The 12,617-nt window shown below is 41.8% G+C and overlaps 1 protein-coding gene across 1 annotated transcript; it reads left to right on the top strand.

Moving 5' to 3' along the window:
- Nucleotides 1–11,004: 11,004 nt before the first annotated feature.
- Nucleotides 11,005–11,943, top strand: LOC148534938 (olfactory receptor 1E16-like). Its single transcript, XM_088464888.1, has one exon. The coding sequence runs from the start codon at nt 11,005–11,007 to the stop codon at nt 11,941–11,943; it is 939 nt and encodes a 312-aa protein (XP_088321014.1).
- Nucleotides 11,944–12,617: the final 674 nt, after the last annotated feature.

Raw genomic sequence — 12,617 nt, 5'->3', positions numbered from 1 at the left:
TGTGTCTATAAGAACTGGTTACCTTTTTCTTTTCTGTTATCAATATACAGATATCTCCAATTTTATTGTGGCTTCAGCCTTGCCAGACATCCTCTCTCAGCGCACCTGGTAATGAATGAATCGGCTGCGCTAAACGTCCCTTTCCTTTAAAATGTGAATCTTAAGTGCACAAATAAAATCACTGGTAGTTATAAAGCTGCATTACTAGCACACAAACCACTGCGCTTTGTGACTAATGTACACCCATGTGCAACTGAGCCTGAATCTGTATGGAAAGTGACCACGTCTCTTCACCTTACCATGTTCTGCTGTGCTTGATCTGTGACATTGTATGTGTGTGAATCTCTAGTACACTGTGAGACCCTTTTTACTGAACCTGTGATGTGACAAAGATGCTAAATGTAAGGAAAAATACTGTATGCTACATTTCTCAGTCCATCTAAGTCATGCCGGGCATCTCACGCCATATGGCGTACCGGTGCCTAGTGTATGAGAACTAGAGATGTGTGCAGATCCCTGTGGCTTTGATTTAGCCAAAACCACAATAAAAGGTTTTGGTTTAGCCAGAAACCCCCCCCCCCCCCCGTAATTATTTTGTTTTTGGGTTTAGATCTGTGTTTCTTGAAAAATTTATAAAAACAGTTAAAATTATGTAATGTGGGTATGTTTTTGTTCCTACAGTATTATTAACCTTAATAACATTAATTTCCAGTCAATTTTGACCACCTCACAGCTCATAATATTGTTTTCAGTGTTCACCCGTATTGGCCAAAGACTGCAGCTGGCTGATGAGCTAATCTCTGTGATAGAGCCACAGCACAAACACAGGGCAGTTTAAAAAATGAATATAGAACATGTAGGAAACAGGATGGCCGTTTATTATAAGCCACAGGTTCTCAAACTCGGTCCTCGGGACCCCAAACAGTGCATGTTTTCCATATCTCCTCACAGAATCACAAGGAAAATAATTAGCTCCACCTGTGGATTTTTTAAAATATGTCAGTGAGTAATAAATACACCTGTGAACAGGGCCGCCATCAGGGGGGGACTGCTAGGACTAGAGGGGGCCCTGCTCCCCCTTCCCCCTCCTGTCGCTTCTAGCAGTGGCAGGCTGGGCCGGGGGCAGGGTGCTACGTGGGCCGCGGGCAGTCTGTGTTACTGTGACACAGACTGCACCACGTGGTAGCGCTGACCGGACGAAGTTTGGTCAGCGCTACACAAGTGACAAACACACAGCCGCCGGCTCCGGCAGCTGTGTGTTTGATTTGATCAGCAGCCAATGAGAGTCTGTCAGACTCTCATTAGCAGCTGCTGCGCCTACTGCAGTAGCCGCTCCATCTTCCGGCTCCCGCAGTGGGCAATGGGAGAGGTGTCATGATGTCATATGACGTCTCTCCCATAATGCAGAGCGGCCCAGCCCGGGAAGGGCAGATGGAGGAGCGGATGGCCACGGCGGGAGCGGGGATTCAGGTAAGTGTTTTTTGTTTTTTTTTTACTACGTGTGTCTACTGGGGGGAGTCTGGCACTACAAGGGGGGACCACTACTGGGGGGGAGGCTGGCACTACAAGGGGGAGACCACTACAGGGGGCACCACAAGGGCGGAACCACTACAGGGGGCACTGCAAGGGGTGGACTATTACTAATGGGGGCAATACAAGGGGGGACTACTACTACTGGGGGCACTACAAGGGGGGGCTACTGGTGGCACTACAAAAGGGGAACCACTACTGGACTGGGAAAACTATAAGAGAGAGGAACTACAACTGGGGGCACTACAAGAGGGAAACCTCTACTGGGGGTTCTACAAGAGGGAGACCTCTGATGGGGGTACTACAAGGGGGAGATCACTACTGGGGGCACTACAGGGGGGAGGGCACTACAAGGGGGGACCACTACTGGAGATTATAACTGGGGGCACTTCAAGGGGGGGACTACAACTGGGGGTACTACTACTGGGGGCACTACAATGGGGGGACTACTATTACAAGGGGGGACTACTACTACTAGGGGCACTACAAGGGGAGGGGACAACTACTAGGGGCTGCATAGGGGGATCAGTACTGGGGGCACTATTGGAGGCCTGCATAAGGGGGTCCTCTTCTGGGGCACAGGCGGGCACTGCATATGGGTACCACGATGGGGCTGTTCCTAATCTTTATTTTTACTTTACATTAATCCCATATGGACCCGCCTCCTCCCTGGAACACTTGAGGGGAGAGGGTGCCGCAGCATGCACATTCTTTGGGCACCCTGGCTACACGCTACCCCTCTGCCAGGGCCGCCTGCATGCATTTGCCCCCCAGGCTAAAAGTTGCCAGCCAGGCCCTGGCTTCTAGTGTTTTTTTTTTTTTTTACGGAGAGCAGCTGCTGTCTCCGTCAGAGTAAGTTGAGACGGCGGGCACTAGGACCCGCCGCAATGCTAACAGTCCTGCTCTGGTTGCCCGGGAACACATGCAGGCGCGTCAGTGTTCGGGGGCCAGGACTTAGGAGACACTGAGACAGCACAGCAGCAGACAGTAAGTTAAACATGCTGTGCTTGTGAAAGCAGAGGAGAGGGGGGCTGGCTGGACACAAACAGAAGAGGGGGCTGGCTGGACATATAAGGGGCCTGGCTGGACACATAAGGAGGCCTGGCTGGACAGAGAAGGGGGACTGGCTGGACAGATAAGGGGGACTGGCTGGACAGATAAGGTGGCCTGGCTGGAAACATAAGGGGACCTGGCTGGTTAGACACATAAGGGGACTTGGCTGGTTAGACACATAAGGAGACCTGGCTGGTTGGACACATGGGCCTGGCTGGACACACACAGAAGAGGCTGTTCCTCTTCATGCTGCGGATGGCTCCTTTGTCAGTGGTGCTGCGTGAATGCCTTGCCTCAATAAAACAAGCTAATTTGTACCAGGACGGACCCCACAGTAAAGGGAAGGATAGATCCATCTACTATATAACCGCTGTCTGCGCTGCTGTAGTGATCAGCAGTGCACAGGCAGCCATTATAGATGGATCTCTCTGTGCCCCCCTGACAGCTGGCTGCCGGAGGCCAATTCCCCCATGGCCTCCAGGAGTACTGCCACTAGGCAGCTCTACAGGTATCAGCAGTAGAAGCCAGGGGTGGACTTCCTCTCTGTCTTGGGCCAGGACTCCAGTCCCAGCAGTCCCCCCCTGATGGCGGCCCTGGTTATAAGATATCTGACACTATTCTAAATAAATGGGACAGCATTAATGATACTGGCATACTGCAAATAATATAACAACATAATCATTAAAAAAAATACAGTTAAAAAAATACAAACATCAGTTCCATATACAAGTACCAGTCAAACGTTTTTACACACCTTCTCATTCAATGGTTTTTGTTTATTTAAATTATTTTCAACATAGTAGATTAATACTGAAGACATCAAAACTATGAAAGAACACATATGGAATTATGTTGTAAACAAAAAAGTGTTAAACAAATCAAAATATGTTTTATATTTTAGATTCCTCAAAGTAGCCCCCTTTTACTTGGATGACAGCTTTGCACACTTTTGGCATTCTCTCAGTCAGCTTCATGAGGTAGTCTCCTGGAATGATTTTCCAACAGTCTTGAAGGAGTTCCCAGAGGTGCTGAGCACTTGTTGGCTGCTTGTCCATCACTCTGCGGTCCAACTCATCCAAAAATAGCTCAATTGGGTTTAGGTCAGGTGATTGTGGAGGCCAGGGCATCTGACGCAGCACTCCTTCACATTCCTTCTTGGTCAAGTAGCCCTTACATAGCCTGGAGGTGTGTTTGGGGTCATTGTCTTGTTGAAAAACAAATGATGGTCCCAGTAAGCGCAAACCAGATGGGATGATATGGCGCTGCAGAATGCTGTGGTAGCCATGCTGGTTAAATGTGCCTTGAATTTTGAATAAATCACCAATAGTGTCACCAGCAAGCACCCCCACACCATCACACCTCCTCCTCCATGCTTCACAGTGGGAACCACACATGCAGAAACCAAAAATCTCAAATTTGGATGCATCAGACCAAAGTACAGATTTCCACTGGTCTAATGTCCATTCCTTGTGTTTCTTGGCCCAAACAATTCTCTTCTTCTTGTTGTTCATCCTCAGTAGTGGCTTCTTTGCAGCAATACGACCATGAAGGCCTGAATCACACAGTCTCCTCTGAACAGTTGATGTTGAGATTTGTCTGCTACTTGAACTCTGTGAAGACTTTATGTGGTCTCTAATCTGAGGTGCTGTTAAGTAGCGGTTTCTGAGGCTGGTAACTCTAATGAACTTATCCTCTGCAGCAGAGGTAACTCTTGGTCTTCCTTTCCTGGGGCCATCCTCAGGAGAGCCAGGTTCATCATAGCATTTGATGGTTTTTGCAACTGCACTTGAGGATACATTCAAAGTTCTTGAAATTTTCCATATCGACTGATCTTCATGTCTCAAAGTAATGATGGACTTTCGTTTCTCTTTACTGAGTTGAGTGGTTGGTGCCATAATATGGATTACAACAGTAGTTAAATAATGGTGTCCACCAACACAACTGATGGTCTCAAGCACATTAAGAAGGCAAGTAATTCCACAGATTGACTCTTGACAAGGCACACCTGTTAATTCAAAACCATTCCAGGTGACTACCTCATGAAACTGATTGAGAGAATGCCAGAGTGTGCAAAGCTGTCATCCAAGTAAAAGGGGGCTACTTTGAGGAATCTAAAATATAAAACATATTTTGATTTGTTTAACACTTTTTTGTTTACAACATAATTCCATAGGTTTTCTTTCATAGTTTTGATGTCTTCAGTATTAATCTACTATGTTGAAAGTAATTTAAATAAACAAAAACCATTGAATGAGAAGGTGTGTCCAAACTTTTGACTGGTACTGTACAATATATCTAGTTCTGCATAATATATGAACACATTTTATAATGATGATTGTTACCTGTTAACTTTAAAGCTAGATACCGTTAGGTTTATTTGTTATACTTAGCAAATAAACTTTTCAACATTCCACAGTGTTGGTAAGGTTATATTAGCTCACATCATACTGACTAGAAGCCAAACTCCCAACACACCTCAAGATAGCTAACAAATTAATAGAAGAGGGAATCACAAAAATATAGTATAATCACACTTAGGTGCAAAGGGGACCAATGACTTAATCACCTATCTCCTGTTCCTCAGTGGTGTAGTTTATGTTATATATAGTTTCCTGCATTGCCTCAGTGTAACACAAGCTGGGAATTGGAGTTATCCTCTCTGTAATTCCAATGGTAAATCCTGCTCTTCTCTATATCATTCTACAGCTCTGAGTATTGGGGGCTAATATTTATTACATGGCAGAACATAGGTAATTACTATGGGGCTGATTTTCAGTTGGAAGCAAAACAAATAAATGAAGTAACTTTGCACCTCAGCAAGCAATGGTGATATACAAGGGGGTTACCATTTAGTACAAGGCAGGAAATACCTAATTACTGTAGGGTGCAAAGCAGAAAAAGATCAGAAACTTTGTATCTGGACAAACTATGGTGCAATTCCAGATGGTGCAAATGCTCTTTACATGCAGCATAAATATATATAACTTTATCTTCCTCACAATACATTTACAGAGTATTCCAAAAGCAAATAGAGGACAGGTGACCCTGCATTTATATAAAAGACTTATTCATCTCATAATGTTTATGTGTCTGTACATGCTATTACCCTATTTTATATACCACGTAATGTACTATACCGTATGTGTGGAGATAGATAATTCTGACACTTTATACAAATAATTACTTTTGTTAATATGATATGAAAACAATTCTAGGCTGTTATAAGATTTAACTAGTGATGAATTTGAGCCATAAACAATAAATGGAAAACCAAACCTTACAATAAATACAGTGCATATATATAATGGCTGCCTTCCTTTCCTCTGTAGGTTTGGCAGGAGGAAAAACTAGGGATAGAGATGTAAGTGGCTGGCGCTACGTTCCCTGTGAAGTCTAACGATAGACCCAGAATGCAGCCAGGAACAGCAGGAGCTTTCAACAAGGCCCCCAAAAGGATAATTGTATTGTGAAGTGTTTCCGGCGCTTCCTGTGATCTAATGAAAGTCTCTTCTTTTTGGTATTTTTCTTCAAAAAAATATATGTAATAGAAAAAATATAACATATAGTGTAACCGTAACAATGTTTTATAAATCGTGAAAGATTGATATACTCTCACCCATTAGACGTGAGTTATAGACGTTGGACCCAATTTTCACCATGGTCGTGCGTTGGTTGTAAAATACGACGCTAGTCTTTAAGGCAAGGTCTTTAATTCCTCCATACATAGTGTTATAAATGGGGTAATAAATACAACAAGCCTCCATGGTACAGATCATTTTACCCTATCCAAGATTGTACACAATATGTAGTGTGCTCACCTTGAGTAGGATATATTATACGCCTTGGACATTCATTTTGTTATCCCAATGTTCTTCGGTATATTACTATGGGTCCTTATACCCACTCCAAAAATAATTGTGGATATAGACTTATTTCTGTATAAAACAGTAATTTTATTTTTTCATCTAGGTACGCGTTTCTCAGATCCTACGTCTGCTTCCTCAGGCTGGACTAGACTGATTGAATAGATGACTGAAGAAGTCTAAAAGACAAATGTTATCAGGGCCATCAATAGGATAGCATTTCCTGTTATATGTCTATTAAAGCCTTAGATGGTCAGGTCTGCAACCCACTCTTCTACCGACTGATTGCTAGCTCCCAGGAGCCACGATCTAGACAGCTCCATTGTTTTTAATGTATTTTTAAATTTGCCTAGTACAGTACAGGAGTATTTAATCTACTGTTTATTTTCTCTTCTTGTCATCTACAGGTAATTGACTACAACACTCAGTATTTACTGCTGCCTTGTATTGCTACAGCCCAGATTTAAAACTTATAGGTAGTTGACTACAACACCCAGTATTCACTTTATAGGTAACCTAAATTCATACATTACTGCATTTTATCTTCTTCAGGTGTTTTTTATTTAGTTTATAGATATATTGACCAAATTGTTAGCAATGTGGTATGGACTGTTTATCTGTTTAAGTGAATTATTGCTAGCCATTCTAGTGGAAGTGAGAGTATTTTGGGGGTTGTTTACCATCAGTGGATTCACATACCAGGTCTCCTGATTTAAGGTTCATGATAAGGCTGTAAGCTGCGCTTTAGTGCATATTATAAATGCAGGTTTTAAAAGTGCACTTTACATTTTCAACCTAATTATGGTGTTATACCGGCGTTATACCAAAGGAAAACTGAAGGTTTAAACATCAATCTCTTTTACTGAAGGGATGCTTGTATGCAACAATTGTGAGTTTTACTTAATCTCCACTACTAAATCTAGCAGTTTGTATAACCTTTATAATCTAAACAGAACAACCAGGGGTGTATTTACTAAAGTGCAGGTGTTTAAAAATGGAGATGTTGTCCATAGCAACCAATCAGTTTCTAGCTGTTATCTTCTATAAGGTGCTAGATTAATGTTAAGTAGAATCTGATTAGTTGCTATGGGCAACATCTCCACTTCTAAAAACCCGCACTTTAGTAAATATACCCCCCAGTTTGAAAATTGCAAGAAACCACCACTTCACTTACAGTACTTTGTGCAGACTTTCTGGTTTACAAAAACAAATGACTGTACATCTGCACCAATATATATTTGTCCCTGTCTAAAATGCAATTTTGTATTTTGTCATTTTTTTCCCATTTTTCCATTTTCTCCCCATCCCCAATAGTCTTTCTTCATCTAACCTCTAACACACTCAACTTTAAGACTACATTTTTAAACCTATAACTGCCCTACATGTATTCCACTTCAAAAATAATAATTGTGTCATTTACCAACACTCTCCTTTACCTGCATTTCTGTAAATCTACTTCACTATCTCTCATCCATCCTTTAATCCTTCCTCCAGTTTTCCTTCCCTTATTAACCTCATCCACACCATGACCATGTTCTCTTTCCCCCTTGTCTCCTTTACCTCCTTCTCCCCCTCTATCCCCTTCTCTGTATACCTTCATCTCCCTCCACTCTCATTCATTTCTCCCCAACTGCGGTGCTGCTTTCCCACCACTAAGCCCTGCACCCTTCCTCCTCAGCTCACCTCACCTCATATCCTTCCACATCACACTATCCTCCCTCCCTTCCTAGCTCTGGAGTCCTCACCATCACTATACTATATTCATCTCAATCTCCCAAATTAATCTCACTTTCACACTAAAGCAACCCTGATAATTGTATTCATATCTCTCCTACAAACTCTGTCCCTCTCTCCTGTACCCTGGGAATGCCAGATCAGTATGTAATAAACTAGTCCCCGCCCATGACCTTTTCTTCTCCAACTCTCTGAATCTCCTAGTAATTTCTGAAACCTGGATTTGCCCCATCTGACACCACTTCTTCTGCTGCTTTTTTCACTAGGCGCCTCACATTCCCTCACACACCTCGGCCTGAGGGTCACCATGGTGGTGGTGTTGGTTTTATTCTATCCTCCAGTTACTCCTAAAAACTAATTTCCTCTGAACCATCTCTCACATTTTCTACATTTGAGGTTAATGAAATATGTCTCTTCCAACCTGTTTACCTTCAAGCAGCTGTCATTTACCATACTTCTGTGTTTCCCTCGAAATTCCTTGCCAACTTTGCTTACCAGCTTCCTCACTTCCTCTCTTCAGTTCTTCCCTCCATTATCTTAGGTGACTTCAATATCCCTATTGATATCCCAACAGGTTCCTCTGCTTCTAAACTCCTTACCTTAATATCATAATTTGGTCTCTTCAAATGGACATCCTCACCCTCCCATGTAAGTGGGCACTTACTCAACCTGGTTTTCACTCAGCGCTGCGATATCTCTGATTACGTAAATTCCACATTACCTCTCTTTGACCATCACCTTCTCTCTTTTTGCTTATCCCTCTCACCTACTCCACCTCTGCCTCCTAAGTCTACTGTCACCAAACTTAACATTGAGGCTATTGACACTGCTTCCCTATACTTCCTGCTTGACTAACTTCTCTACTATAATCTCTCTCTGTTCCGCCCTGAACAAGCCACCTCCCTATACAATGCCTTCCTTACTTTTGCTCTTGATTCTGTTGCTCTCGCAATCACTACTCACCATCCCAGATCCATATCTCAACCCTGGCATTCTAATTGCACCAGATACCTACAAAAGTGTTCACTAACCCTGACAGTGGAGAATATCATGCTCTATGGCAAAATTTCTCCATTTCAAATTCATGCTCTCATCCTACAGTGTTGACTTTTCCCTCTCTAAACAGTCATATTTCAAAAACCTCATCTCCTCCCAGTCCTCAAACCCCTGGAGTTTTTTTGCCACTCTCAACACCCTCCTCTGCTCAGACCCTCTTCACCTCCCCTTATCACTCTCTGACCTTGATTTTGCACCTACTTTACATCTAAAATTGACTCCATATGTAAGGACATCATATCCAACCAGACCATCTGCAGCCAACCTTCTCATTTGCCAGCCTATCCCTCCCCATCTATCTCTCCAACTGACTTTTTTTCAATATATCCGTAGATGAAGTTATGACCTTCATCTGATCTTCATCTCACCTCCTGCCTCCTCCAAAACATCTTTCCTTCTGTCTGTTGCCATCTTGCCTACCTCCTCAATCTCTCCATATATTCAGGCACTCTCCCCTCAGCATTCAAGTAATGCACCTTGAATCTTCCATTCTTAAAAAACTACCCTTGATTCTAACACTCTCTACAACTACTGACCTATCTCTCTCCTCCATTTTGCCTCTAAACACCCTGAGCATATTGTTTACAACTACCTTTCATTTATCCCACTAATTGCTTGACCGAATGTTGTGTGGCTTCCATATTCTCTTCTCTAATAAAACTGCCCTGACAAAAGTCAACAATGACCTCCTTGCTGCCAAGTCCAAGGGCTAGTACTTTCTGGTCATTCTCCTTGACCTTTATATGGCTTTTGACACTGTGGACCAACCTTTTCTCCTGCAAATCCTTTACTCCCTTGGTCAACATGATACTGCTCTCTCCTGGCTGTCTTCCTACCTCTCTGACTGCTCCTTCTCTGTTTCTGCTGATGACTCTTCCCCCACACATCCATTCACAGTAGGTGTCCCCCAAGGTTCTATTTATGGACCCCAGCTAATCTCCCTCTATATATCCTCTTTAGGTAAGCTCATCAGTTCTTTTGGCCTACAAAATCAGCTCTATGATGATGAAACACAGATCCACCCATCCTCCCATGGCCTCTCCCTCTCTCTCCTCACTAGTATCTCTAACTATCTCTCTGCTATGTAAGTTCATGAGCAGGGCCCTCTTACTCATGTGCTTTTCCTTCCCTTAGTATTACCTTCACCACTTAATCCTTGACTTCTGCCACCATACTACATACAGTATTTGATGGTAATGACTGCTATTGCAGAAACGTTTATATACCATTTACTTGTCCTGCATTGTCTTGTTCAGAATGTCACTGTTCTCTTGTTCTGCTCAATTGTTTATGATCTTTGTAAGATGCTGTGGAACCCTTGTGGCACAATAGAAATAAAGGATAATAATAATAATGTTGGTATTATTATTATATTCTCTACATATTTATATAAAATTTACAGTGATTAAATTGATCTAGAAAGATGTTTTAAAGTTTATTGACTATATATGCTTGAGTAAGATATTTTTATAGAATTCTTCAGTGGTTGAAGTGTTAGACAAATACTGTTATATATTATATGTCTATAAAAATGTTTTGTTACATCAACAACTGAGAGAGTCATTACTCACTGACATGCTTTTGTTATGTCAGTGTGCTCTCATGATGATGTCTCTATCAATGAATCTCGGGACACTCTGATCAGTCAACGCCTGAATCTCCTCTTTCCATTAAAACCAATTTTTGGAAACCATTTTTTTTAAATATATATATATATATATACTGTATATATATAATAAAATTATTTTCCAGAATTTTATGAACAATAATGGAAAATTACACATCTTTTCCAGAATTCCATATTGTGGCTTTTTCTACTATATCAGCGTATAATTCAATTTTATTCACTGTGTTTCTTTTATTATATCTAATGGGTCTGATAGCAAATTCTGTTATAATAAAGGTCATTTATATGGAGAAACACTTGCACACCCCAATGTATCTGTTCCTTGGTAATTTGTCCTTAATAGATCTTTGTTACACAACAGTCACTGTCCCTAAGCTGCTGTACATGTTACTGTCTGGGAATTACACAGTGTCCTTCATACAGTGCTTTACCCAAATGTATTGTTTTGATGCATTTGGCAGCATAGAAATTCTCCTTTTTATGACAATGGCCTATGACCGGTATGTAGCTATATGTAATCCTTTACACTATCACCGTATCTTCAACGGGACGCTCTGCGTACAACTGACGGCTGCCCTATGGGTGTCTGGTTGTTTAAATTCTTTTCTTATTACATTATCAGCCTCCAATATGTCTTTCTACTATTCATACATAATCCACCAATACTTCTGTGATACTAAATCTTTCATGGACATTGCAAGCTCCAACAAGGAGCTGTTTTTTATAGTGATATATATAGAATTGTTGGTATTTGGCTGCTGCCCGTTCTACTGCAGTTTGTTGTCTTATATAAAAATAATTAGCGCCATCCTGAAGATTAAATCGAAAGATGGTAGGAGAAAAGCCTTCTCCACCTGCTCATCCCACCTCACGGTCCTCACCATTTTTTATGGGACAGCTACATCTGTCTTTATGATGCCACCCTCAGACCACTACAGAGTCCTGGAGATGATCTTCACTCTACTTTACACTGTTGTCACACCCATGTTAAACCCAGTGATATACAGTCTACAGAATAAAGATGTAAAGAAGGCAATACAGAGATGCATTTGGCTAAAACTAAGAGCAATAATTAATTAGAGTTATTGAAAATGTTCATTAATTATTATATCCTACTAGTAATGAACAACATTGTGAAAAAATGACTCATTTTATCTGTCTTCCAACACCGGACTATCCTGCATGTAATATCGGACCATCATATAGGATAAAACAAGTACATGTCATTATTGCATAAAGGTTTGGTTGAAAATAACAAATAGTGCAAGACCTGGGGGGAGATTTGCCCCATGGGTGGATTTGCTAAGGGGCAACCATACCAAACCATATGTTATGTTTTTTACATTTTGAATTTATATGACATTTGCAAATACGTAATTACTAAGAGTCAAATTGCTCATCAGTCCTCACTTAGATTAAATTGCATTACATAAAACCACAGTGCCAATGTTTATATATGGAAGAGAAGGTATAATACATTTCCATGTATTACATGGAAGTCTACCAAAGTGCATGACGAACTGCTGCTTATTTGCACCCCCAAAAAGACGTGGTTTTAATAGGTGAGACAGCTGAAATCGCTTGCTTTTATACAGATATGCCCAGCTATATCCTTGCCTCTGGCGTGGCAAATTACGCCTCGTGAGACGTGCGCTGCAATCGGGTACACGCACTGCGTACGTTACTGTGCCTCCATAGGAATGAATAATGCAATCGCAGTGAGCACCATAGCGTACAGTAGCATATGCAGACGC

The sequence above is a fragment of the Taudactylus pleione genome, unplaced genomic scaffold (assembly GCF_031769625.1).
Source record: "Taudactylus pleione unplaced genomic scaffold, aTauple2 ptg000061l, whole genome shotgun sequence".
In the NCBI taxonomy this organism is placed as follows: Eukaryota; Metazoa; Chordata; class Amphibia; order Anura; family Myobatrachidae; genus Taudactylus; species Taudactylus pleione.
The sequence above is the reverse complement of the archived record's forward strand: the minus strand, read 5'-3'. Positions and strand labels throughout refer to the sequence as shown.